Source organism: Lactuca sativa, chromosome 3 (genome assembly GCF_002870075.4).
Source record: "Lactuca sativa cultivar Salinas chromosome 3, Lsat_Salinas_v11, whole genome shotgun sequence".
In the NCBI taxonomy this organism is placed as follows: Eukaryota; Viridiplantae; Streptophyta; class Magnoliopsida; order Asterales; family Asteraceae; genus Lactuca; species Lactuca sativa.
In genome coordinates, this window is record NC_056625.2 from 264,728,191 (window position 1) to 264,752,757 (window position 24,567).

Genomic DNA, 24,567 nt, shown 5'->3' on the forward strand with positions numbered 1-24,567 from the left:
CCTTATCCAGTTCTGGCGACATGATTTCGTGAAAATTTGAGAGGCGACATATTCGTTAATAAAATCAAATACTAAACGTTTCTCTAAGAAAACGGTTCGATTTCCATTCGCAAAGAAATAGCGTAGCTATCTTAACGAAGCGTTTGAAAGTATTTTTCAGACATTATCCGTTTATAGTCATGAACTTTCACTTCGTAAAATGGTCGATATGACACGTGACAGAAAAGTTAGCTCTTGAATCAAATACCACATCAAAACCTGATTCGTAATTTATAACTAACTTTTCGATATAGATCGTACGGAGATTACTTAAGGAAGAAGGCGAACCTTAGCCGTTCAACCCTATCCTTAACAACTCGAGGTATTTTCGGGCATAAAAAGTTAAGAACATGGTAATTTCCTAAACTGAATGAGACTCATGAGAAAAGTGACATGGAATAAAAATTCATTTCCTAAGATGCCCCCTTTGTATCTGAAGTCGAGTTTTGACATCTATCAGGCGGTGAACTATTACCTGGTTGTTCATATTTTAAAATAGTCGTATTTTTTGCATATGGACTTCGTTTTCAACATTCTTTATGTTCAAATTTTCATATTTTAATGGACTAGGTGGCGAGCCTATTGATACCCCATAATAATGTCTAATACATATATTTTTTTCAATCGTATGTATTAACTCATTCTTTATGTATACTGAAACTGTTCGTTTATTAGAGATTTATATCAATCCTAGACTTGATTGATATTTTGGATGTATTTCATAGTTTAAAACCCTATAAACAACAAAACCATATTTTTATTACACATTTAGGTCTATTACAACAGTGATTAGGTTAACACTATTCGTTTAACGATAACATAATTTCCACACTTTTCACACATGTGCTTGTGAAGTATGAAAGAAGATCAAAATTGGGTGACACTCAATAAATACTTTAGATAAATAGTGTTAATTCTCTTTCCATCAAACTCTATCATCGTTCCAAACACAATTTTAATTTACAATGGTTCATTATTTAACGAATTATGCAGCATTCATCTATTGAATGGCGAACAATTTTAAGTCGACTACAAGATTATTATTATTATTATTATTTTGGCTAAAGAAATCATATGAAAAATGGTGGAGGGAGGGGTATTTCTGTAAAAAAATCATTTTTAGAGTTCCAAATTCCAATTAGATCAAACCAGTGTCATAAATAGGCTCCTCGCAACTCTGAAAGAACCCAACCACTTTGATTTCTTCTCTTTCATCGGGTTCCGAGCAAGCAGCAGCAGCCTCCCAGATTTTCCCTGAGGCACCCATACACAAACACAACTACAGATTCAAAAACTCAAACACGATAATGGGTTTCTTTTCCTTCCTCGGAAGGCTCCTCTTTGCCTCTCTATTCATCCTCTCCGCTTGGCAAATGTACGTAATCTCTCTTTAGATCTACATCAACCTTTTTCATTCTTAATCTGATCCAATCGCTTGCTACCATCATAATGTACCAAACTATGCGTTGTTGGATCCGCCATCACCATGATTACCGACGAAGTTTTGCGAATTTCATGTTAATTTTGCAAATACAAACACAAATCTAATTCGTTTTTGTGAATGTTATCGTTTCCTGTTATTTAGGATTCGTTACCCCTTTTCGTAAAAACCATTGCTTGTATCGTCTGGCTGTTATTTTGATATATGAATGAATGATTTCCGACGTTTGATTTCGTGTTTAATCGCCATGAAAGGGGCGATCCAGGTGCATAAACTGCTCATCGGCTGCTTCGTTAAGAACACTAATACCTTCAAATTCTTCATTACCCTTTCTAACTTTTCATGATTATAAAACGCTTCTGAAGGGATAGAGTATAGATCATTTTAGAAACTGAAATTGTTTAAGATAGTTCCGTTCCTTAAATGCTTTTGAATGCTCTCTGTTTTATTCAAATCTCTTTAATTTGTGTACCTGTTTTTGAACAGGTTTAATGATTTTGGCGACCATGGTGGACCTGCTGCAGAGGAACTAGCTCCAAAAGTTGCTTCTATTCAGAGATTTCTAGCCTCCAAAATTGGAAATGGAGTGCCAAAAATTGATGTGAGACTCTAATTGCTTATCATCGATTAACTTAAAGTCGTAAACCAAATTAAAGAAAATGCTAAATAAACACCCCACTTAGGTGATGTTTCCATTTTCCTATTTGTTTGCTTATAAATAATGATGTTTGAAAAATCTATCAAGTTATAGCAATTTCATCCAAATTCAAAACAAGTGTAGTTGATACAAGTTCTTAGTAGATTTTTCAATATTGCTACATAAGATTTCTTTTTGAAAGTATGATGCTTTCATAGGGTAAAAAATTTAAGACACAAAGCCTTGAAAAGTTGAAAGGACAATGTAGTTATAGAAAGAATTAAATGAATGTAAAATACTATAATACACAAATAAATGATTGTGTGAAAAATTAAATAAGTTGATTAAAAATTTGAAGATATATATTGATACAGGTTAAGCATGTGGTTTTGGCTTCAATGGCTCTTAAAGGAGTTGGTGGGATTCTATTTGTATTTGGCAGCAGGACTGGTGCCTATTTGCTGGTAATAAATAAATATAATTAATTATTTTTATTAATTTTTCTTTGTTAAATCTTTTTCTTCATTTGCATTTTGCAGATGTATTACATCTTATTTATGACTCCATTGCTACATGACTTCTACGACTATGAAACCGATGATCCAAAATTCCACGTTCTTCTTCCAGAATTCGTTCAGGTTTCTTTAATTTATATATCATTTTCTTTGATGAGAAAGGGCATTTTCGTCTTTTGTGCAAACAAGAAATGAAGAGCAAATTACTCTCTTACCTTTTTGGATGGGGATGTGAATTGTGATATTTTCAGTTATGTTTTTGATTCATCCACTTAAAATAAATGTGTTTTGACTTTAATACCCCTTGTTTTAATTGAAGAGAGAGAAACACGATAAGGGGTATAAAAGTCAAAACATTTTTTTTAGTAGATGAATCAAAAACATAAGTGGAAATATCGTCTCCGTTTTGGGTGAGACAAAAAATAGTACTTTTTGTTCCATTGACATCGTATCAGTCCAATGCATGTCAAACACTGTCTGTTGTATTGTGTTCTGTGTAACAATAAAGTTATATTGATTTTGCTTTTTTTTTTTTTTTGGCAGAGTCTTGCATTACTAGGGGCACTTTTGTTTTTTCTTGGAATGAAAACAGTGCTTCCAAGGAAGTTAATAAAGAAGAAGCCTATAAAAACAAAGACAATTTAGATTAATGGACAAAATGATTTGGTACTCTTATTATTTTTTGTTTCTAGAATGTGCTTCCAAGGTTCGGATTTTTTGAAGCTCATGTTGTGTAAGCCTTTCTAGAACGTTTTTGGTTCGATGATTTTCGTTGTAATTCTCTTTTGTTCGATGTAATTTCAATTTTATTTATTGCCAAACGTTAATTGGATATTTTTCTTAATGTGGGAAAGGTATTCTTTAGATGGATTTTTTTTTGGTTTTTGATTCTTTTAAGTTTTTTACAAGTGATTGTGGTTTTAGTTGATGTAAAACCTTGATATGCTACTTTTATTTGCAATCAAATCTGTTTTTGACATTGCTAAAAAAGTATGTTGTTGTCTAGTCTAATGTCTAAGATAAGGGATTAAGGGTTGGTATGCAGTTATCAAAAAATGAATGGAATGGAGCATTATAATATAATGAAAAAAAAAAAAATTTTTGATTTTCTTAGAGTGATTTTCATTTGGTATGAATGTTTTTTTGTTTATTTTTTTTGGAAAAGGAAATGACTATGACCTGTAACAGTTAGTTAAAAGGGTTATGATGAACACAAACAATAAGTTTGATGTAATAGTTTGTTACTCGAGTTTCTTGGCATTCTTTTATAAAATAGTTATGTTTTTCTGTATGATTTTATTGGGCTATCTATAATTACTTGTAGAATTTGATTACAAAAATTCTATAATAATTAGAATAAGAATAATAATTTTATTAAATAAATGTGAAACCCCAAGTATATGATCAATGGGTCCTTTTGATCAAATGAAAGGACTTGGTATGAAAATAATTTTAATAAAATTTAATTGACAAAAACAATTCATATGGGTAACTAAAATCACGAGATCAAATCAAATGACTTTTTGGTATGAAAATAAAGTTAATAAAATTTAATTGACAAAAATGACTCATATGGATAAATAACTAAAATGACGAAATTGAATTTAAGTATTTAATTAGTTCTACTTTTGACGACAGCCTCTAGAGACATATATACCAAAAAAATTTAAGGTATCACCATTACAAAGTATCAAACAAAACTACATGGTTTTCACCTCGTTTAAATTTTAATAAAGAAATTACAAAAATAATATATTCCCAAATTTGGTAGAGTAAATTTCATTCATGTCCTTACAAGCTTTCAATATTATATTAATATCCTTACAAAATTTATAACAACATATATGTCCATCTAAAACTATAAAAACTATATCTATATCCAAACTCATATTTTAATTAGGATTAAATTAATTTAATATTAAAAATATTATCTAAAAATCAAAATATTATATGATATTACCAAACTATCATTTCCAAATCTTTTTAAAATATTAACCACTCGACCCATGAAGTAAACATCGCCGACATCGGAAAACTTCGTAAGTGTTCCATTGTTATCGAATTTGAGTTCTTCATTCTATTTATTTGAAAATATAGTTTCTTCTTGGGTTTGGGGTAATGCATGTGATTTTCAAACTGTCAATCCCTACATATTTTTGCTGAATTGCTTCCTTTATTTTATTTTATTCTAAATGGTCAAAAGTCCTTTTAGAAAAAGATCATAAGCAAAAGATATTTGGCAAAAGACTTCTAAAAGCTACTTTTGTATTTTACAGAAAAGGAAAATCAACTTTTTGGAAAAGTCAGGAAAACCTGACTTTTAACTTTTTCAAAAAGATCTTTTGGCTAAGCCAAACACCCCTAAATCTAATTAATCTCTCCGTCTACCTCATTCCTGTAAAATGTTATTTTGTTTGAACTTACACACAATTTATTTATTTTATAATATAAATTAAGTGTTTGCTTTTATTGTTCTTTTAAGATTTTTTTGGTGGGGTTTAGTGTAATAGGTTTGTACACCATCGAAATAATATGTGTGCGGATAGAAATTTTTTTTTCAAGAACTAGTCCGACAAATTTTGTAAGAGAAGAACAATTAGGATCTTCTTTCAGATGATTACTAGTTTAAAAAAGAGATATAAGGATATTTTAATAATATCATATGGTATTTTGATTTTTTAAATAAGTTTTTTAGTATTAAATTGATTTAATATTAATTAAAATACGAGTATATGAATTTACTAGATTATGACCCGTGTTAAACGCGGGAAACATAAATTAAATACATATTACATTAATAAGTGACATTGTCTTAGGTGAAATTTTAATAAAACATGTTAGTTAGATTCATTTTTAGACTTTTTGAATCAAACTTATTGAATAAAAAATATTTAATATTTATATTAGAGCAATTTGGTTTTTTAATACAATAATTTTTAACATAAATGATCCACATGATCTTTGTTTTATCACAACATGATGCGACTTCTTAATTAAAACATGTTGTATAGTAACTTTATGAATTGACTTTGTCCGGTGTACCAACCTCCATGGAGGCTCATATGACTCTTTTTATATTGGTCCTGTAAAACCAAAAGCAACAATAAGTTGTTATATGTATCAGCAACATTAAATTCTGCAAACAAATTCGGTAAACATTGCAGTTTAAGTGCATCGTCATAACTATAAACATCAAATTCAGATATTTTAATTTGGTAAACTTATAAAGTATATTTTCCTTATAAGAATTAAAATATGATTTTTCAAGTTACACCTAATCGCATATACATATCTTCTGATCAAAGAAAAAATTACAAGAAAAAAAAACATGTTATGAACAAAAATATAATATTAGTTTCATAATTTATCAAAGGTTAACACTAATAAATAATAATGAATTTTCACAAATCTTGCATTTAGGTCACTGCATCCAACTAACAAATGAAATTCAGTTTAGATGATTGATTCAAGAAGTGCATCCATGACTTCTTGTAGCCAAATTTGGGGAAATGCTAAGACTTACCAAGATATGAAGGAACGATCTATGAGGCTACAACTGGTTTCTAGAGGGCAATACAAATTCAAAATCGTTAGCACATATATTTCCTACATGCTTCAATTTCTAAATTTAGTTCAAACTTGTCAAAATCAAATTACAAAAAAAAAAAAAAAAAACTCAGATATATAACCTAGCAATCAAACAACATATTTTTCATAGAAATAAATATCACAAATCCACAATTTATACTTTATATAATATTCTTAAATTATATCTTAAATTTTCATCTTTAATGGTTACTAACACCTCTTTTTTCCTTATTGTTGTGACACGCATGTATATAAAAAATAAGAGAAAGAACTTTAGAGAACGAATGTTAATAGAGTGATCCTTTATTTAAAACGCAACAAAATTATTCATAGAGCCGCTAGGATTCTTTTATACACCGTTAGAAGATATGTATATTGACAACCGGTATGACTTCTATGAGAACGCACCATTTAAAGTAACAATTTTGATTAATGTAAGTGAAAAATCATTTGGAATACTTACCAATTGTGATTGTTTTTACTTGAATGTGAACATTAACATTATTATAGAGAAATAGAACTTCAAATGAATCCTACACAGCCAAATCAACAAACATGACAACACAAAAAGAAGCCTAAATTTATATATAACCAATTAGGTTTTGTTGAAATTTTTTTTCAATTTATCAAAATTTTGTTTTATTACAAACCTATATGAGTAATCAATAATCTTAAGCGAGTGAAAGAAGTAATTGTTAATTTAAAGCTAGTAAAAAAAAATATTGTGAAATTGCTTATAATTTGCATGTTTGCTTATTGTCGTGGAGGTACCCAACCACTTGGACATGTATTATTATTTGATTAACTAGTGCATTAATTACATTATAGAATATGAAATTTAACAATTGTTCAAACTCATTTACACTTGATTTATTAATAGAAAATTGACAGATTAATACTCATAAAAGTATGCTTAATTCAATAATTTTTTATCAACATTAGTAGAAAACCGAGTTTCTTGAAGAAATAAATCAAATACACAAAAACGATATAAATAAAAAAAACAAAGAATTGAGCAAAGAACATTTGAAGATCATGTCAGAAAGGTATGACCAATATGATCTTTTCGGCAATTTTCAATATAGTCATGGTTAATGTTTTCTCATCTTCAAGATGATAAGTACAAGTGAGTAGAGAAAACAAATTTATAAGCATAAAAATATGCTTAATTCAACAAATTTGTTATCAAAGTTAATGGAAAATATTTTTTTCGAAATACTCAATTATTAAGTATGTAGGATTTATCCACTAAGGTATTTAGAGTTTTGCATCATCCTTAAGCTTCAATACAAACATCAACTAATGCTCATCACTTTCAAGTAAAATTCTCTGCAATTTAAAGTTAAATATAGTAAATATAATCAATAACAGTATAAAAAATGCTAAGTTTAAGAATAAATACATATAATTATTGAGTTAGATAGTTGGAAATTGAGCAATTGTAATTTAACATGTATCAAACCGATTATTACTTTCAAAACTTGAGGTATTTACTATATTAATAAGATTTAAATTCAAGATGACTATTTTTCCCTTGATGAATTTTGGTACCATCGATCTATACTGAGAAAGAAATAGAATAATTATGAAGATATATCATGTTGATTTGCAAACATATAGGATGACCAGTGCATAAATTACGGCTTTAAATTTGGAGAGGATTTGAATTTTGAATTTTGAATTTTATTTTAGGGATAAAGGAAATAGAGGAAATTGGTGAAGGTTTGAGCGGAAACATTAATGGACAACGTGTTTGACCAAACATTGGTCAATATGACATAAACAATTTGATCTAAGGGTGGAAAATGTATAAGTGAAACACAATCAAAAGTCTATAAAATTGTATGATATCATTAACATCTGTAAATAATAATATTTCAATGGTAAATTTATTAATAAATTTATAAATAGTTTCACAAGAAATATAAATAATTGTTTTATAATGGTTAAAATATTTATAGAAGTTTATAATTTCCTAAAAAGTGGTAGTTTCTAATATTTATATTGAGGTTGTAATGAATAACATTGTAACAATGTTGATATATTCACATTTAAACGAAATAATAGAATAAAATATGATTAATTTCTAAACTCATCTGATTTTAAACCAAAAAGGAAAATAGATGAATAATTCAACATTTCATAAAACCCAAAATGTATTTAACTGATCAAAATTCTAACCAAAAAACGAATAGTATGAAATAAAGTCATCAAAAATAAACCCCAAAACCAAATAGTATGTAAACAACATATGAAATGAATAATATTGAAATCACTCAACTACTCAAAGAAAATCATAAAAATCATATATTATTTATCTTGCTTTGGAGTTGACAGTTTTGACTTGCCTTCTTTAGAAGTATCATTAGTCATTGATGTTGATGGTTGTTTGTTTGAGGACATGGTTGTCAGATTATCAACATCGTGAACATCTTACTGGTTGAGTTTTAATTCTTCATATCCATATATTTTTTTAAAGGATGTCCACTTAGTTAGTGGACTTGTTGCAGTGTTTTTATCAAGATTCGAAGCAGGTGTAGGGTTATCACCAGTAAACAAAACAACATCCTAAATGTAGAAAAAATAAATTCATATGTCAATCTAAAAGTTAATAATATTTTAATGTTTATAAAATATTAGATTTAGTTATATTATATTTAAAACCTTCTAATTTAATGTGTCTTGAGATCCGACTTCTGCCAATAAAATATTAAACGAATCGGATTTGGCGCCTACATTTGTAGTACATAGAAATATGTTAGTTGGTCAACTGAAATATAAAAAAACCAAATTTAATAAGGGTAATGTTTTTAGTATTCTTTGTAAAAGAATGTTTCCTGTTCGATGTTAAATTTTTTTTTCCAATTCAACAATGATTGTATTATCAACAGTGAAGTTTGAGATTGCATAACCATCAACTTTGTTCTTTAAATTATAATGTGAAATTTGAATTTGAACACCAACTTTTTATCGAAAAATGCATTCAAAGCAAATGGATAAATCTCCATATTACCCTCCTAAAAATTAAAAAAAAAATGGTTATAACAATAGATAGACAAAAGGTATAAAAAAAAGTTTTATATAAATGAAGTTAATATCGATAACCTCATTAAATTTTTGAAGCAACTCTTGTGCGATTTTTTCCAGAAGTTTATTTGTGTCACGATAAAATAACGTAAGTGACACCACACCGGTAAAGTCTTGTACTTGAATGTCGATTTTGAAACTAAAGCCATTGATATAAACAAATACAATAATATAAAATTAAAAATTTTTAACTAAAGAGCATAACAATATGTATAAAAGAAATATTAAAAAACTTCGAACAAGATATATGTATTTGTTCATGCAAGTTGAAGTGTAACAATAAAAAACTTCTTCATCTTGCTTTTGGTCCGTTCCACGAGTTTTGTCATCATACGTTAAAACGACTTTTATGACTTTCTCTTAACAAACATAGGTCAGCATATTTATAAAATAATATAAAGGATATGATTTTGTTTCTATAACTAAATGAATGAAACTAATATACTTAAAGTAGATTGATTAATTTTTTCCATGACCTCTCAACAGGAATACAGTAATAACAAGTAATAAGAGCAAAGTAAATACAAGAAATTGTAGAAGAAGAAGGAGAACAGGGTAAAGAAAGAACCTAGAAAAAAGAATTATATAATAAGACCGTTGAAGAAAAACACTGTAAATCATACGACTCAATCCAAAATCGTAAGAAGAACAACTTCAATGTAATCGTATATATAGGTTGTTTTTCAATAAGGAAATCATTATCTTCCAAAAAATGGGATCCTAAAATATTATCTTGGAGATTTTCGGTTATTCATCTGGAAAAAAATGATATCATTTATCTTGAATAAAAAATTCAAATTAATTGACTTGCTTAATTAATGAGTTTTAAATTCAAAACCATTATCTCAAATTGATTTATTTTACGTGGGATAAACCGGGAGATAAATTATAAATAATATTGACTTTATTTTTGACTCTTAATTATTTTGCTAATTTAATAGGATTAGATTAGATTTTATAGGTTAATTACCAAATTATTGATATGCTTATTTAATGAGTTTTTTCAAAAAAAAAAAATAAATAAAAACTAAACGAGTTTGAATTTTGAAGCCATAAACTATAAATAAGGGAGTTAATTAGGAACAATATTAATTAAAGAAACTAATATATCGTATATAAGTAGAAGGAATAATATTAATTAGATAAACTTATTCATCTTATATGTTGTAATTGATAATGGAGTAAATTACACGAATGGTCCCTATGGTTTATGGTAATTTGCACGTTTGGTCCCTAACTTATTTTTTTAACTCGGAAGGTCCCTACTGTTTGTTTTTGTTACGCGTTAGGTCCCCATCTTACCTAAAAAGACTATTTTGCCCTTGATTTATTAATTTATTTAAATAAACACACCTCCAACCCCACCCTCTCACCTTACCTTACATACCCCCAATATTTTTCTCTATTTAAATAATAGTTTTTTTAGGTAAGATAGAGACCAAACGCGTAATAAAAACAAATAGTAGGGACCAAGCGCGTAACTAAAACAAATAGTAGGAACCTTCCAAGTTAAAAAAATAAGTTAGAGACCAAACGCGCAAATTATCCCAAACCACAGGGACCATTCGTGTAATTTACTCTTGATAATGTAATTATTGAATTTAAAAATTCTATAATTTATTAAAAATTCTATAATTAAATGTAATTATGTTTGAATTTTATTTGAAAATGATGATGTCAGCAATCTAATCTAATGGTGGAAAACATAAGATTAAAATGCAATCAAGGGTCTTGATTGTTTCATTGGTGAATTAAGGGTTCTTTTTTAATAATATTTAGAGATAGTTTTAGAATGACGTAATTTTAAAATTTGTAAGGATATACAAGTAATTTTGAAAATTTGTAGGGATATAAATGAAATTCATATACACTATCACCATTGAACCGGGTGCAAAAAAAAAAAAAAAAACAACAGATCTAAATTCCGGCCGGCGATATGTACACTCTAGATAAGAGAGGCAACATCTTCATCCTCACTTTAACCGGCGACGGCGGCGATGAACATCGTCTGAACCCTACTCTCATCGCCTCCATCCGATCCGCTCTTTCCGAAGCCAAGTCTCAATCCACTCGCGGCACCGCCCTTATCACCGTCGCCGAAGGTAAATTCTTCTCCAACGGTTTCGATCTCGCCTGGGCCAAATCCGCCTCAGGAGGATCTCCTTCGGAAGCAGTTAACCTCCTCCGTCACATGGTGGAACTCTTCAAGGATGTAGTCGCCGACTTCATCTCCCTCCCTATGCCAACAATCGCCGTCGTCACTGGCCACGCCGCCGCTGCAGGGCTGATGCTCGCGATGAGCCACGACTACGTCTTGATGCGTCGCGATCGGGGGATTTTGTACATGAGTGAGGTCGATATAGGGATGACTTTACCTGGGTATTTCACGGCGTTGATGAAATCGAAGGTTGCGAGGCCGGATGTCCGGCGGGATGTATTGTTGCGTGGGGTGAGGGTCAAGGCGGAGGAAGCGGTGGCAAAGGGTTTAATTGATTCGGCGTATGATAACGGGGAGAAGGCGGTGGAGGCTGGTGTGCATATGGCGGAGGAGTTGACTAAGAGGAAGTGGGACGGCGAGGTTTACGCCGAGATACGGAAGTCGTTGTACCCGGAGCTGTGTGGCGTGCTCAGCTTGGTTAGCCGGGATCTCGTAAAAGCTCGGCTTTAAGTTTGGGGGTGGAAATAGAAGGGTGGAATTGTTATTTTTATTTTTGTAAGGTTATTTCTGTTGTTGGTGGATACTTGAAGGGATGTAACTGTATAATCTTCTAATAAAAGTATATCGCGTTTTAATCCTTTTTTTTTTGTTTGCAAGTGGTTAGAGATGAAGATGATAATATTTCATATTTTCATTATCCTTTTTGGAGAAACTCATTGTGAGAGCACTTGCATATATCCTATGAATGATCATATCTTCTCACTTGTTAGGTAGATCATGCAATATATGGGTAATATTAGTAGTCATGTTCATGGCCTTAAGGAGTAGAGGTCACAAATGTGTTGTCTCCATGCGGGTTGAAATAATTTGACTTTAATTGAGACCCGTTTAATTATCATGTTTCGTATTAATGTTTATTTTCTGTTAGGGTTTTGGCGTTGTAAATATATCGTGTTGTATTAGATTGAAAAACTAAATATATTGGAATGGTAGGATCGAGGTAGAAAAAAAAAAGTGAAAAAATGAGAATGAGTAGTAGTTTGGGAAGCAAATGATCAAAATTCACAATAAGTTTAAAGAATTAGATGATAAAGTCACTTTGAAGGGGAAGTGTGGGAGTGAGGTTATGGATTATAGATGAACTTTTTAGCAGAAAACCGGTTCTTGGTTCCCGAATCCATCAATTTTGGTTTTCTGTTTTTTCGGTTTCAGTCATGTTCGGGTCGGTTTTGCTACCGAATACCTTCTTAGATAACAAATTTCCTACTACAACCGAACTGAAAGCAGTTAGTGGTATTCGGTTCAGTTCTCGGTTTCCCATTCACTCTTTAACTAGTTTTCAGTTAGTCTGGATCCGGAACAACTTACATCCTTATTATCGAATATGCAATTAATTAACGGCTTTCACATTATAAAACGATCCTATCCAAAAAATAATAATTTACATTTGGTTTTGGTTTTAAGCATTCTTAGTTTACCTAAAAGATTTAAAAAAAGCTGCAAATAAACGGATCATTTCTTGTTTTAAGGTTTGAACCACAACTTTACCAATTCTAATTTTGGTTTCGTGTCGTGTCAACTTATCCAATTAAACAAACTGAAATCTTTGACTTATAGTACCAGTTTGGTGCTTTATGTCAATTTTTTTTTGAAAAAAAAATATCACACAAAATAGTTTACATTTTAAGAATGGTTTGTGGGAAAATATGGATTCGTACAAGATTCTGGAGATATATATATATATATATATATATATATATATATATATATATATATATATATATATATATATATATATTCAAGTATTCTAACTAATTATTGTGCGGATATCGTATCCTATGAGAATTACTAAGAGAATAAGTTGTTTAGCAATGCAAATATGTTCAACCTTACAAAAATATCGTCATGTTCATGCATTCTCGATAATTATTATTTATTTTTGTTCCTACACATCGTTTTTCACTCATTTTTATTCTGACAGAATACGATCCAATAAACATTCTGACAAACATTCTAACAGAAATGAGAATAATAATAATAAGTGTATAATAACCTTATAGACGATTTAATTAGTGATAATATGTGTTAATGACAATAGTTATGTAAGATTAAACGTATTCGCATTGCTAAACAACTTATTATCTTAGTAATTCTCATAGCATATAATATCCGCATAATAATTAGTTAAAATAGAATAACCTAAGTGTGTGTGTGTGTGTGTGTATATATATATATATATATATATATATATATATATATATATATATATATATATATATATATATATATATATATATATATATATATGGGTTAGGTTATAATGTGGATGGTAAATATTGTGTGGATGTATGGTTAAAACTTAAATGTGAGCCACTAACTTATCTTATAATTGGAAAGTGTGGTATCTACTCTAATAAATGAAAGTTTTTTTTTGCCACATGTCATCTTCTCTTTCATTTGGACACATGACATTTTCTAGAATTTTTAAATTTTCTATTTTCCACTTGTCATTTTATTGTATTTTTCATTTTATTAATTAGAATTTCATATTTAATATGTAAGGTAATATATATGTAAGTTATTTATTACAAATGATTTATATGTGTAATGTATTCAATACATTAAAGCCTCATTAATTTTAATAATTCAAGTTTTTTCTCATTTTTCTTATAAATTCAAAATTTTCAAATTGTTAAATTTTCATATTTAATTTTTTTTTCAATTAAACCCATGTAATACATGAGTCTCACACCTAGTTAATATTATTATATTAAAAAAAAAAAACGTTCTAATAGGAATAAACGGTTGCCAAAGGCTATTAATGTAATTTTACATGTGCATTAAACAAGGTAACACCGAATATATTGGGAAAAGCTGATTGCATTCTCCATTAATAACGCACCTAGTAACAAAGTGTGAAGGATGTACCGGTGAAGAAATCAGAGGAAAATTGTTCAAAATTAGGGGTCGATAAAGAAGAATTAATAATCATAGTACATTATAAACAAGAATTCAAGATGTGAGGATACAAAGTGTGTGGTAATTACATACAACAGATTGAAAATATTTTTAAAGAATGACGAGTCGAAGATCAAGTTCAATATTCGATAAGGAATTCAAGTCGAAATACAAGAATACACCCGACACTGCTTTGAATTTAGACGATGTTGATTCGTTGCACCTCCTCAAGGTACTTTTTTTTAGATTTTACAACAACAAAAAGAGTTTGGGTTTTTTTAGTTTTTCTGTCTGTTCTTAGTTTAGGGTTTGTTATGCATAATTTTCTAGAACTTTAGGTGTGTTTAATATCCCATGTAAGCAATAAAATGTAGTTTATTATTTATGATTAAAAGTTTTGTTTTTTCGTTTTTTAAAACTTCATGAATTTTGTTTTTGTGTCAAAATTCTACTGGAATATAGTAGATTCTGAAAGAATTGATTTTTAAGATTGTTTGTTTTGAGGTCTGATATAATATGTAGAGGATGGTTTATGATTTAAAGTATTTTTTTTAATATTCGTGAAGCATGTGTTGTATGAGAATTCTGGTGGAATTGAACTGATTCATAAAGAATAGTTCATCACAAATGTATTTCAGTATGAACTCTAATGTGAAAAATGTTGGCTTTTTTTTTTTGGTACAGAGTAATTGGTGTATAATGTGATGTAGCTATGTGTTATGGTAGAATGAATGTGCGTTATGATTTTATTGCATAGTTAGTGTGCTGATAATCTGGTAGAATATGTATACTCTATGTCTTATAAAAAAACTAATACTATTGGATGCAAAAAAGAATAAATTTTTTTAACATACTAAATTGCATTGTGCTTTCAGATATGTTAATTTGTTGTGCCTAAATTAATGATTATCTTAACTTCTTTCTGTGTAGGGGCAACCAATGTTCCACCTCAATCTACGATAGTGGAAATGGTGCAACAACAAGAAATACATTAAGTTGATGAAACATAAAACGAACAGCGAGTATATCAAATAATTATTCTAATACGAGTGTTAAAAACAATAAGATAAAATATTATGCAATAGCAACACCAGATAAGAAAAAGCCAAAACCATTAAATATATTAATAAAAGAAATGGTTCTTAGGTCCAATAAGAAAGTTGACAAGGTTCAAGCGGTGTTAGAGCAGAAAAAGAATAAAGGAAATGATTGCTTGGAAACTACAATACCTTGAAACAGTTGAGACTCATTCGATTATTCTATATGATTCTGAAGGGATGAGTGTTCCAATAAAAATAAAAATAAAAATATCCGATCCTAATTCTTTCATAATTCTAAATGATCAAAATCTGTAAATAAAAATTGAATACAACAAAATTTATTACATATCTGAACGAACTCGTGTTGAGTATCATCCATGTCAATTGCAATGAAAAAAGACCTGGAACCTATTTTGATTAGAAATATATTTGAATCCTTAACATATATATTTGAATAAATCAAAGGATAATAAAATTAATTCACTATTTGAATAACCTTAGAAAAGGGATATTATTATGAATAATATATATTATAATTTATTAACTTCATTAATGAACTAAATTAAATTACTAATGCACCCCTCTTACCCTTTTATATATATATATATATATATATAATATCTATTATAATTTATTAACTTCATTAATGAACTAAATTAAATTACTAATGCACCCCTCTTACCCTTATATATATATATATATATATATATATATATATATATATATATATATATATATATATATATATATATATATATATATATGAGTAGGATCAAATGAGAACACCTAAAAGGTTGAGAACGCGAGAACACTTATCAGCCAATCATTTTATTAGGGTATTTAAGTAAATTTGTATTTAATGTAATTTTTAATTAATATAATACAATTAATAATAAGGGATGATTGTTCCAATAAAAATAAAAATAAAAATATCCGATCCTAATTCTTTCATAATTCTAAATGATCAAAATCTGTAAATAAAAATTGAATACAACAAAATTTATTACATATCTGAACGAACTCGTGTTGAGTATCATCCATGTCAATTGCAATGAAAAAAGACCTGGAACCTATTTTGATTAGAAATATATTTGAATCCTTAACATATATATTTGAATAAATCAAAGGATAATAAAATTAATTCACTATTTGAATAACCTTAGAAAAGGGATATTATTATGAATAATATATATTATAATTTATTAACTTCATTAATGAACTAAATTAAATTACTAATGCACCCCTCTTACCCTTTTATTTATATATATATATATATATATATATATATATATAATATATTATAATTTATTAACTTCATTAATGAACTAAATTAAATTACTAATGCACCCCTCTTACCCTTATATATATATATATATATATATATATATATATATATATATATATATATATATATATATATATATATATATATATATATATATATATATATATATATATATGAGTAGGATCAAATGAGAACACCTAAAAGGTTGAGAACGCGAGAACACTTATCAGCCAATCATTTTATTAGGGTATTTAAGTAAATTTGTATTTAATGTAATTTTTAATTAATATAATACAATTAATAATCAATATATTATCCATTATTATTTACCTATAATTAAGGGATATTCCATAGTTATCGTTGAATTGAATATACGATTTCCAGTATACCATTCGTGATTTAGTCAATCGAAATTTGTATCTCTAACATCATTTATGGTTGAAGATAACAACGTAGGAATTTGTTAACGAAGCAATATCGATGTCGGACTGTTTTGATTACAGTAGTGATGATACCGAACATGATGATCAATATGGCGACGAAGCATTCAACAATAATCAATATGATGAAGACGATTTCTATCATTCGGATGATCAATACAGCGGAAGAATTCAATTATCTGATTATGCGAGTGAAGGTAACAATTCAACATCTTTTAAAGACAGATCGTGTATTACAATCAGTATTGAATGTATGTATATGATGAATAAGACGTGTCATTTATTCAGTACATATTTGTATACGATTAATCATATATGTTTTATGGATTAATTAGTTAATGCTGGTGTATATCACAAATCGTTGTACATTGTTTCGTAAGTTTAATACAATGTTTCTTAAGTTTGATAAGCATTGGTGATTATGCGACAACACAATTATATATGATAATTATTTAGATCTTTTGACATAGTTATGTGTATTTTAAAATGAGTAAAAACTTCAACTTTGATTACTGTTTCACACATGTTGATTATGATTAGAAAATTGTTTAGTTTACGGGGACTCCTAGTTTATGAATATGTAATTGATCTAAATTTATATCATGTCTCTCATGTCGCATTATTGTTTTTTGTTGTCTAAAAAAAGGTACAAATCGAACTGATTCTGAAGAGGAATCATTCAATAGTAATGTTGTTGACTCGCCCGATGAGAAAACCAAGTTGTGGAAACCTATTGTTCCTAAAGAATTTATGCCAGATGTAGATGCTACTTATCAATCATTAGAGGAGGCGGTTGAAATGTATAAATTATATGCAGATAAAGCAGGTTTTGGTGTCAGGTTAAATACAGTAACGAGTTTTGGTGACAAAACCATTAAAAAAAGGTATGTAGTGTGCAACAAAATGGGTAAAATACCTAACAGATCAACTGACACTTTGGATCCTGAGGGAACTGGAAGGAATAAACGAAACTCAAACTTCAGAATCAAGGACTGCAAGGCATTGATAAAGTTTGAAAGGTTACATATGCGAACTAATGCTTGTAAAATATATGAGTTTGAAGAGAAGCACAACCACCCCCTAGAAACTAAAGAAGAAAGATGTTATTCCAAACGTGCACGACGACTTAGTTATAAAGACAAGGAGTTTATAGTGCGTTCTTTGCGTTCTTCAACATCTAACATTGGTGCAACAAAGGCACATAAGTTACAAGCTAGTTTGCAAGGAGATTATGAAAACGTTGGCCCTGAAGCAATTGATTATAAAAATTTTAGAAGGAAGATGGGAAACATTATAGGAGACAAGGATGCACGGCTGGTTGTTGACAAAATGAACATGAGGAAAGATGAGTTACCTAACTACACATTTGAGTATAAATATGTTGATAGTGTGTTAAACGCAGTGTTTTGGGCGGATGAAACCGATAAGTTATATTACAAGGAGTTTGGAGATGTGATCTCATTTGATGCTACATTCCGAACAAATAAGTATGCTCTTATAGTTATCTATTTTTTTTCTTTAAATATGAATATTGATGTTTTTTGAGTTTATAATCAATGTTCAATTTGTTTTTAATTACCTTTTTAATACAGGTATGGAATGATTTTTGTGCTGTTTACAGCCATTGATAACCACAAACGTTCAATAAACATTGGAGCAGGTTTGTTAAGCAACGAGTCAATAGAATCTTATCGTTGGTTGCTCGAAGCTTTTTTGAAAGCACATGGAAAACACCCTCAATTATTGTTAACAGACCAAGATCCAGAAATTCTACAGGTCGTTGAAGCAATATTTCCTAGTTTTAATCATTGTTTATGTATGTGGCACATTATGAAAAAAACTACAAGCTAAGGTGTGTATATTTTGGTTAAAGTTAACACGCAACATGTTTTATTCAGCAATGATTTACACAGTTTACGTATTTTTAAAAATGATTAGCATAAATATTGTTTATTTATAGATAATCTTATAAAATTCTAATGTTTTTTTAGGTTTCAACCGATTTTTTGAAAAACACTGATTTTCGAAAGCGTTTTACTAAGCTTGTTTGGAATGTCTACATCGAGCCTGAAGTCTTTGAATCAAGGTTGAAACTGCTTATGAGAAAATTCAAACTACATGACAAAAGATGGTTCAAATACATGTACAGGGATCAAAAGCTTTGGATTCTAGACTATTTTAAAGACATGCCACTACACGGTCTGATGAAAACTACTTCAAGGTCTGAAAGCGTCAACTCATTTTTTAGTAAATACTCTAACTCTGGTAATTTGCTTATCTATTTCATGATGAACTACGACACTGCAATTGGAAAGAAACGGAATGGTCAACAAAAACTAGAACATGATACAAAAAATGCAAAGCATGAAATGACGCTTCCAAGTGGATTACTAGAACATGCAGCTACGGTTTACACTAAAACCGTTTTCTATGAGGTCAAAAAGGAAATATTTAAAGCAGTCTGGTACTGTTCTATTGACAATGTTGAAATGATTGATGGGTGGCAAGTTGTTATGATTACACAAACGGATAAGAGCAAACAGTTGAAGATAAAATGCAAGGTTATATTCATCGTTTAAACGCTATTCATTAGTGATCATACAAGTATATTATATCATTGTTTCTAAATTACATATACTTGTTTCAATATTATGCAATAACCACCAATAATATGTTAATTCAGTCAGTTACTAACATACACTATTTTTATTATACAATGTAGGTTGAACTAAAGTTGACTGAAAAAGAAGTTAAATGTTCATGCAATCACTTCATACGTACTGGCATTTTGTGTCGTCATATTTTTGTTGTATTGAAAAACAACCATGTTGAAGAGATTACAGAGCAGTATATTCTCAGAAGATGGAGAAGGGATGCAATTTCCAGCCATTTGCTTGCCATGAAACATGTTGCCATGGAAACAGAAGATGACACCTTTAAACTTCTAACTGAGGCATACAACAATATTGAATACTGCTTGGATCATTTCAAAAGAAGCAAGGAGAAATTGTTGGAATTTGTTGAAAAAACATGTAACTTGAAGCAGGCAGCAATGGAGTTTGGCAGTTCAAACCAAACATCATCTGATAATGATGAAGAAGAAATTATTCAAATGCTTGGAATATGCAGCATTCCTGATGAAATAAATATCCATCCACCTTCATCTATACGTTCAAAAGGTAGTGAAACTAAGAAAATAATGGTTAGTGCTATTGAGAAAGTTGTTGCAGCTGCAAAGAAAAAAACCAGAATGTGCACAGGTTGCAATCAATATGTTAACCATAATTGGAGGACTTGCAAAGTCAGACTTGCACGAGAGTCAAAACAACCTTAAAATGGCCCATTCGTTTGCCCATTAAATTTTACTTTTCTATTAGGTTTATGAATAAGAATATGTTTCTATGATTTAGTATGTCATTTTATCTTAAAACACCTTCATTATTTTAAACGTTTTGTTTTATTCAACAATTAATAATAGCATAAACAAATCTGGTAATCCTAACAGATTAATGATATTAATAGGCATTTAAACCTATGTTATTTGATTAAAATAGTTTGCACTTAGAATAGATATATTTTTCCTTTGTTGAAATTATAAAAACATCAATCATTATAGACTACAGTCATATACAATTCAAGCTGTATTCATAGTCTATTGTATGTTGTTAGTAGTATATCATAGTAGACTTTAAACCCTTTGTTATAGTCAATAATGAATAATATCATAAATACATTAATTACTTTCAACATATTAATGATATGAAATTTGTAAAATACTCTTCTGTTAAGTTAAAACAATTTGCATTTACAGTATAATATGTTATGAATAATTAATGTATTTATGCTATTATTCAATATTGAATAACAACATACTTTAAGATATAAAAACAGCAACAATCATTATAGAATATAGATATATTCATTTAAATTATTAAAAGTTATGATTGTATGGTCATAGTAGTATAGCATATTAACAATTGTTTGTTAGTAAGAATCATTGGTGAATATACATTAAAATTATACCAGTCATGTTAATCATCGTTTTTTGACATAATTTAATTTTTCAAAAGTTAATATAAAATTATAACTATTAAAATATAACCATTCCATTACTAAAAGTACCAAACCAAACGAACTATTGTACGTTTTGCAACCCAAGTTAATATCCTTAGCATACAAAACCATTGTTTTAAAACTATCCAAAAGAAACCATCGAAGTCATAACTAAAATAACTTTTTTAACATAACTAAATAAAATCATCCAATCTCGTGTGAATTTGTTCCTTTGCAATGGCCAACAATTGAGAACGTTGTCTTGAAGGAATCTTGTGGAATTCATCAACCTTTTGGAGCATATAATCTTTTTGCACATTATATTCATGAGTGACGATTTTGTATAAATACTTTGTCCTCAGTTTAACAAGTTGATCATCTTGTGCAGAAGACTCGTTCTTGAACCCAACTTTAAACTCATTCATACTTCCACCCATATGCGTTTCCATGTGACGCATCGTAAACACACCACAATCAATGTGGTTGTTTATTGTTCTCCAAGGCATTTCCAGTCTATGTGGCATCACATGTGAAAACATCTCAACTTTTGGATGATTCTGAGATTTTAAGTAATCAACTATGTACTCTTTCTGAAAATGGAAAAAAGATTGTCAACACATATGAAATTTTATTAACTATTTAATGTAACTTTTATTAATCACTTACAATGATTTGGGGCAACTGACCATATCTATCATCAATATGATCATCAACTTTGTTGTTGTCAATGATTACAAATTCTGGGTGTTGTAGATTGATCACAAAAAGGAAAATGTGGAAGGAACGGATGACTGGTAGGAAAAGTTGCAACGTTTATTCATTTACATGTATTCACTTTATTCAATATTCATATTTGATCAATGATAAATAAACACATAAGTAAACTGTTCAGATATATCTCTTACCAATCCAACGTAACGTAGGCTTGCGTCCATATCTTCAATAGAAAGCACCAGATTCTGAATGAATTTATCTTTACGTTGACTTTCTATTAAATCACTTTCAAGATATGAATTATGTAATCCATTTTTAAAAACTCATTAACTTATTTATATGTTGTATTTAAAAAATAGTATAATCAACATTGATCAATATTAAATTATCCCGTCACATCTGTCTTGCAATAAACTATAAGAGGCGATTCAGGTGCACGCTTACTTTCATCAAGATTCAACACTTGACTCCAACAATCAATCACATGACCAAGTAGTTCACATGTTGGAAAAAAAACTTTCCATGTGAAATCTCTCAGCAGAAAAACCATCCAAAGTGTGGAAAACTATATCATTGCAAAAGACGTGACCAATTAATACTAATTTTAATAAGCAACCAAAAAAATTAAGTAATTTTAAACATATTTTAAATGCAACTTACTTTGGCTCTCCATGGAGAGAGAATATCCATTCTGCTACACTGTAACACCCAAAAATTTCAAACCAATTTAAAATTTTTATACATATCAAGTTCATTAAAAACATTACAACTTTGTTTTCAAATATTAGTTATCAGAGTTTTTCCTAGAAACATAAGTATAATAGGAGGAGCTATACGATCACGCCTTCGCCTTGCCGCGATCCTCTAATGTACCTGAAACAATAAACTGAAACTGTAAGCTCGAAAGCTTGGTGAGTTACCCCCAAAATACTGATACACATATAGTCCACATAGCAATATCAACCTTAACATATCATATCAATAACACAGAACAACACGTAACGGGTCCACATCTTTACAGACTGGAATACCCCTGGGCCCACAGTGTGAGTCTGGAATGCCAGCCGAGCCCTCAGCTCACAACTGGATTGCCACCAAGCCCTCAGTACGAGTCTGGAATGCCGACCGAGGCCTCAGCTCGTATCTGGAATGATCCCGAGTCCTCAGTATGAGTCTGGAATGCTTACCGAGCCCTCAGCTCATATCTGGCTTACTCCCGAGTCCTCAATATGAGTATGGAATGCCTACCGGGCCCTCAGCGCATATCTAGCATACTCTCGAGTCCTCAGTATGAGTCTGGAATGCCTACCGGGCCCTCAACTCATATCTGGAGTACTCTAGGGTTTGTTGGCTACCGCATGGAGCAGTACAACCTCAACCTAACCCACATAACATATAACATAACTACTGAGCATGCAATAATCATATAACACCACAAGTAGTCCTACAGGTCTACCTAACTGGCATAACCACTAGCATGCAACACTAACTCATACTCAACATTTAACACTACTAGGATAACATATCCAATGGGCCGGCCTTGGTGCCTTAGACCCCTTAGTATAGTGAGGATAACTCACCTGCAACTGCCGACTTGAAGAAATAAGACCACGCTGCTCCGAGCACGAACTCCACCATTGATCATCACCAAATAAACAAACCAATAAACACCAATAATTACCAAAAAACCCTTGGAAGTCAAACTGGTCAACCCTTGGTCAAAGTCAAAGTCAAAGTCAACCTTCCTGGTTGACTCTACTCGCCGAGTCACCCCTTCGACTCGCCGAGTTCCCTTATCCAGAAAACTCTCATAACACACTTAACTCGCCGAGTCGTCCCAAGACTCGCCGAGTCGTCCCAAGACTCGCCGAGTCCAATGATCAATGAGTTCCATTCTGACCAACTCACTGGGTCCCCAACCGAAGCACTAATCCAAGGCTTTAACAGAAAGGGATCGGGGTTCTACGACCCGACTCGCCGAGTCCAAGAACAGACTCGCCGAGTCCAAGACAATCTTCATCTGACTTGTCGAGTTGTTCTTCCAACTCATCGAGTTCCTGCCCATCTTCATACAACTCGCCGAATCTACCCGTGTGACTCACCGATTTACTATGCAACTCAAGTCTGATATCAAGCCCAACTCGCCGAGTCATCTCCCAGACTAGCCGAGTCCACACATAACATCTTCGTTCAGACGATTTTAGGCTATTTTATTGCTTCCAATACATAGATTTGGACTCCTAGGTCCAAATTCACATGTAAAGTTTCCAACTTTACGTGCATGCAAGGCTCAACAAGCTCCAATCAAGCTATAAGGAGGTTTTTGGGACAAAGATACTCTAAATCAAACCCCATGGCTGATGCTTTAAGATTTCATAGTTCACTATTAACCTAGATATGAAGTTGCAACTTCAGCTCTAATCTCTAAACCCGAAATGGGTTCCAATCAAGCTAAAATTCCCAGAACAACAACCAAGAATGGATCTAGAAGGAGAAAACTCAAGGTAACGACTTGTTACCTCAAAAATGTGCCCAAGAAAGAGTAGATTTCGGATCTACAATGGCCTCCGAATGCTAGCCTCTTGATCTTCTAACTTTCTCCTCTTAAATTC

At 30.2% G+C, this 24,567-nt stretch overlaps 3 protein-coding genes across 3 annotated transcripts; all 3 read left to right on the forward strand.

The window, feature by feature from the left end:
- The first annotated feature begins 1,200 nt into the window (after positions 1 to 1,200).
- LOC111888099 (uncharacterized) lies at positions 1,201 to 3,502 on the forward strand. Its single transcript, XM_023884209.3, has 5 exons — positions 1,201 to 1,414; positions 1,967 to 2,081; positions 2,492 to 2,581; positions 2,657 to 2,755; positions 3,176 to 3,502. Exons 1-5 carry the CDS (start codon positions 1,347 to 1,349, stop codon positions 3,275 to 3,277), a joined length of 474 nt encoding a protein of 157 aa, XP_023739977.1. The 5' UTR covers positions 1,201 to 1,346; the 3' UTR covers positions 3,278 to 3,502.
- Positions 3,503 to 11,180: 7,678 nt separating this feature from the next.
- On the forward strand, positions 11,181 to 12,103 carry LOC111888089 (enoyl-CoA delta isomerase 2, peroxisomal). Its single transcript, XM_023884196.3, has one exon. It carries the CDS (start codon positions 11,244 to 11,246, stop codon positions 11,973 to 11,975), a length of 732 nt encoding a protein of 243 aa, XP_023739964.1. The 5' UTR covers positions 11,181 to 11,243; the 3' UTR covers positions 11,976 to 12,103.
- A 5,125-nt stretch (positions 12,104 to 17,228) lies between these two features.
- Positions 17,229 to 20,522, forward strand: LOC111888085 (protein FAR1-RELATED SEQUENCE 5-like). Its single transcript, XM_023884190.1, has 5 exons — positions 17,229 to 17,439; positions 17,835 to 18,675; positions 18,781 to 18,964; positions 19,180 to 19,749; positions 19,911 to 20,522. The coding sequence occupies exons 1-5, from the start codon at positions 17,229 to 17,231 to the stop codon at positions 20,520 to 20,522; spliced, it is 2,418 nt and encodes an 805-aa protein (XP_023739958.1).
- The last annotated feature ends 4,045 nt before the right edge of the window (positions 20,523 to 24,567 follow it).